At 35.8% G+C, this 5,042-nt stretch overlaps 1 protein-coding gene across 1 annotated transcript; it reads right to left on the reverse strand.

The window, feature by feature from the left end:
* Nucleotides 1-1,421: 1,421 nt before the first annotated feature.
* Nucleotides 1,422-2,653, reverse strand: LOC127789057 (transcriptional regulator TAC1-like). Its single transcript, XM_052317811.1, has one exon. It carries the CDS (start codon nucleotides 2,564-2,566, stop codon nucleotides 2,060-2,062), a length of 507 nt encoding a protein of 168 aa, XP_052173771.1. The 5' UTR covers nucleotides 2,567-2,653; the 3' UTR covers nucleotides 1,422-2,059.
* Between the last annotated feature and the right edge of the window lie 2,389 nt (nucleotides 2,654-5,042).

The raw sequence follows: 5,042 nt of genomic DNA on the forward strand, positions 1-5,042 counted from the left end.
CCCAAAGTCTTCCGCTTTAGTATAATCGTCCTGCAGTCAATTTCTCTATTATGAATGTCAAAAAAAAAAAAAAAAATCAAAGATAACTTCTACCAAGAATAGTGCACATAATTTGTTTTTTGTTATCTTGGAAATAGATATAATTTGTTAATAACCATATTTTAAGGAAAGTGGAAAGAAAAAAAAAAAAAAAAAAAACTATTAGAGTGGTTTCTAATTACCATAACACCACTATCACATCACTTGGATTTTGGCAAAGGAATCGAGAAAACATATCGAAGTGGGACTTGGGACGAACAAGACGTGGCGTCAGCACAGTTAATTTGAGGAGGACAATGACTGGGCAGCAGCGAAACCAAAACCAAAGCATTGCAATTGGGACGAACATGCCGTGGCGTCGGCACAGTTAATTTGAGGGGGGCAATGACTGGGCAGCAGCGAAACCAAAACCAAAGCATTGCAGTTGGGACGAACAAGACGTGGCGTCAGCACAGTTAATTTGAGGGAGACAATGACTGGGCAGCAGCGAAGCCAAAACCAAAGCATTGCAATAATTTCACCCATCCATCCATCCATCGTCATCCTTTTCCATCTTCAGCCACGTTTCAGCTTTTACCTTTTTCACAACTATCACTTTATGTACTACGGCATCTTTATCCACCATCTTTTCATTATTAATTTAATTACAACAAAAAGAAAATCCAACCAAGTCCTTTAATCATAATTTATATATATGCTAATTTATCTCTCTAAGATTTGAAGCTTTTTCTTTGCGTGGGATAAAAACAACAATTTATTTCTCCCTATCGGTAATAATATCGAGATGGTGGAAGGTTCACAAGGCTGCTAAGGAGGAAGATTACATTTTCAAAGATTAATATATAAGAAATATTTTTATAAATAAGGGAGTCAAAAGTTCTTCTGTATATGAACCTTTATACAGAAAATTTTCTTATAAAGCCATGTACAGTAAACAGTAAATAAACCTCTCTGTAATGAAAATGAGTTCTCATCCACAGCAAATATATTTATCTCTGTGTGTGTGTGTGTATCACTATGAAAACACATGAATAACAATTTTGGAAGAGATGGGGAGATTACTGGGCTATTCAAAATCAGATATTCTTCTATGAAAAAAACCATGCAAAAATAAGAAATGTTGTTTGAATACTTGCCAAACAAATTAAAGAAAGGGGAATCTTGTATCACCAAGAAAAAAAAAAAATCCTATACCTTATAGTAAGAAAAAGAAAGAAAATTTCGATTTAATCCACCATTTGGAAGACCCATTAGGAAACCTAGGTTATCAACTCCATTGTATTTTCAAATTTTAACAATTGCTTTACTTACTGTGTTTTAGCAACCCATATCATGGAGTTCTGTGATTGCAATGGGCAGCCTCTGTTTTGGTATTAGTACTAATATAATTTTATTTTTTATAAAAATTAAACACTGGGTGGGTCAAGGGATCTGGTGTTTTTATGCTGCATTTGCATACTTGTAAAAAAAACTGCTTTCAGCAAAATTATAAAGTTGATCGACATTGTTGAATTCTACTGTTGAGCAAATTGTAGTGGGTAATTCACTAAACTGAAACCAATGATCTCCTTTATTATTGATTGTTTCCCAATTTTCTCTAGATGCCACTAACAATATGATGATATTTCTAATGAATGCGTCAACTGATGCTTGCACAAATGTAATACAATCATGAGTTTTTTTTCTTTTCTTTTTTTTTTGCTCGGTATATTCGTGAGAATGGCAAGGATGAAATTGATATCACCAAGCAGAATATGAGATAACGACGAAGGTCAAGACTGATGAAACATGAATATTTGTGTCTATAGAATTAAACATGGACCCTCTCCACAAAATTGCATTAAGAACCGGACAAGAATAACGTACACCATATTACATACTAGTAATTTCTTTTAGGAAAAAAATTATGTATTATATATGTATATATATATATATCCTTGGACAGAAGAAACTGAAAGTTCAAAAACAATTAAAAGGGAGAAATTAAACTCCAGAGACTTGTTGCTAGATGAAGTCAAAACTAGTGTCGGGTACCTGTCTTTGATGCCTCATGATTTTCAAACCCTAGGCGAAGCTCAAGGTCAAGGTCAGTGTCCAATGAACCATGCAGTTGTTTGCTTTCCTCAACAGCATTGCTCGATGTCGACGATGTCTCGACAAACATATACAGCTGCTTTGGCTCTCCAAATCCATCTTTGTCTCTAGAAACGCCACCATCTTCTTTCGAAAAATTATATGGCCTTTTAGGCCTGCAACTTTCATCTTCCATGGATTCTACCGGCGATGAATCTTCATGATCATCAGAGGCCGGATGAGTCGTCTTCGTGGCATCGCTGGATTGATCGCGAAGCTTAGCCCGATCTCTCCTGTGGATGTTCATGTGGCCTCCCAGTGCCTGGGCATTAGAGAAGCCCCTCTTGCAAAAGCTGCATGAATATGATCTAACATGACCCGGGACTAGGTGATCGACGTCCGAGCTCCATACTATTCGGTCAGGCTTTCTGAAAATCGATGGATTAAACTCCATGTTTTTCCAGGTAGGGAAATGAGGAAGAAGGAAGAAGAAGTGGTCAATGGTCGGTCTAGTGGGATGTTTTTATTTGGAGGAACTATATAGCACGCCTGCCTCTGCTTCATTTTGTTAACTACATATTAACTTAATAAACATGATCAAACAAATATATTATATTATTGAGTTATCCACTCTATGCCCAAAATATTTTCCCAAGAGGTGTTACATAATGAATTTGCTTAAAGCCGAAAAAAAAAAGAAAATTAAAATACTCTACAAAATAGGAGAAAAATGAGCGCAGAAGCTGCAATATTGGAATTGTCTTATAATAATTCAAATGAAAATAAAGGTAATTTTATTTGAAATAAGAAAATTTGAATTCCATACTTGCTCGATGGTTAAGTTCCATAGAAGCACATGAGATTTTATGGTAAATTGCTCTAGCTACAATCCAAAGGGTTGTCTTAATTCCAATGCGATTAATTACTCAAACTAACTACAAGGAAATAAACAGTTTATTTAAATAAAAAAAAAAACTCAATTCATGACTTCAAGAACTAGTGGACTATATATAATATAACATGCGTCTTAGTTTAAAGGTTTGAGAATGTTTAAAATTTTGATCCGCATGAGAATATATGTAATTGTCTAACAGTTTTTTTAAATTTATTCCCAAAGCCTCTTGTTTTAATTTATATGTATGTTATTGATTTCTATTTCGTGGTCGGGCACGCGTACCCAGTTTCAGCGACAAAAGGAATAGTTTCTTTTTTGGCTGAAAGCCACTGGTAAACGAATAAATTTATTATTGCTAGGCTCCCAAGTTTCTTAATTAATTAATTTAACCCCAGCTATAAACATATAGATGTGCACAGTTTAACTTGAATTGTTCAATTCTTAACTAACTCCAGTACTATTGGACTTGGACAATTCTTCTTAGTCTTTTTTTTTTTTTTCTCTTCTTTTTCGTTATTTCTCATGTCTCTCTGATATTTTGTTTTTTTCTTCTTAAACAAAGTGGATATAAAAAATATAATTTAATATATGAATCCAAACCCATTATTATTATTATTATTATTATTATTATTATCTCTTCTAATTGAAGACAAGGGAAAGCCCTCAACCAAAACCACACGAAGGGGAGACCATACAGACAAGCCAACGACCAAGACAAAATAAAAACGAAAACAAGCTCCAAAAGGCCTGACCAGCAAGAAAGCTTAGCGCAGTCAACAAGCATCAAGAAAAAAAGAAAAGAAAAAAAGATAGTTTCCTTAGAGCAAGAAGAATGGCCTGGTCGAGTTATCTTACTACACGGGTCAACAACATAAATTGTGAGAATCAAAGGAGAAATGAGGAATCCCAAAAATTTTGGAGTGATAAGGTTGTGAATTCGCGTGATCAAAAAGACTAGAGTCAGCAAATTCAAACCAAAAGATAGCTAGTCTAACAAGATGAGAAGATATTGCATGAATCAACAACACAATTGGTTGAATTAGTTCAAAATAAGATTAACTCAGTCAAACAAGATGAGATGATTTATGCAATATCTGATTTTGAATTGTTCCAACCAATTGTGTTGTTGATTCATGCAATATCTTCTCATCTTGTTGAGCTAGCTATCTTTTGGTTTGAATTCGTTGACTCCAAGTCTTCTTGATCACTCAAATTCTTTCCATTGATTTTGAAATTATTGTGAAAATTCACGATCTTATCACTCCAAGATTTTTGTGATTCCTCATTTCTCCTTTGATTCTCATAATTTTTGTTGCCGACATGTGATGTATTGCTAAAAACATAACCCAATGAAAGGGATATAAATGACCACAAAAACCACATCCTATACATGCAAGAAACCACATTGAGTTGCCCCTAGGGTACATGTCAAGTGGTTGAACCATGATAAGCTAAAATTTGCACTAGTAGGTCGTGGACTCGATTCCCTACCCTACTCAATAAGGCAAAACATCCACTTGTGATTTACCTTATTTACCGAAATCGAGGGTACGAGCGGCGAGAGATCGCGCAAGGGTAGGTTGTATGTGTCCTGGGGCCACTTGGTGACACGGTTGGTCACTATCCATTTTCCCCATACTCTTCAGAGTTGCGCCCTACGACATTTCTGGCGACTCACGGCTGATCAGCACTCATGGCTTAGGTCCTTGTATTAACAGCTCTGGCCCTGAGTGCGTGTCCCTGTATGTATCTTGGGCCCACTTGGTGACACTTACATGTTCATCCTTCCGACCCTAGGTTTTCTCTTTGTGCTCATTGTCTGTTGGTGGCTCGTCTGGGGCTACCTTCAGGTTCGTTGTTTGTTCTTGGTCTCCTTGTTGATCAAGTTGTTGTGCATTAGACTGCCTCTCACCTTGGAGTTTGTACTCTTCTAGAGTTGTTCTTTATGTTTTTTTTTGATGTACTTTTGATCTAATTGTGTGTGGATCTTATGTGTTTGTTTTTTCTTCTATGAGTTTGTCTCTAGGGTATGCCC

The sequence above is a fragment of the Diospyros lotus genome, chromosome 13 (assembly GCF_014633365.1).
Source record: "Diospyros lotus cultivar Yz01 chromosome 13, ASM1463336v1, whole genome shotgun sequence".
NCBI lineage: Eukaryota > Viridiplantae > Streptophyta > Magnoliopsida > Ericales > Ebenaceae > Diospyros > Diospyros lotus.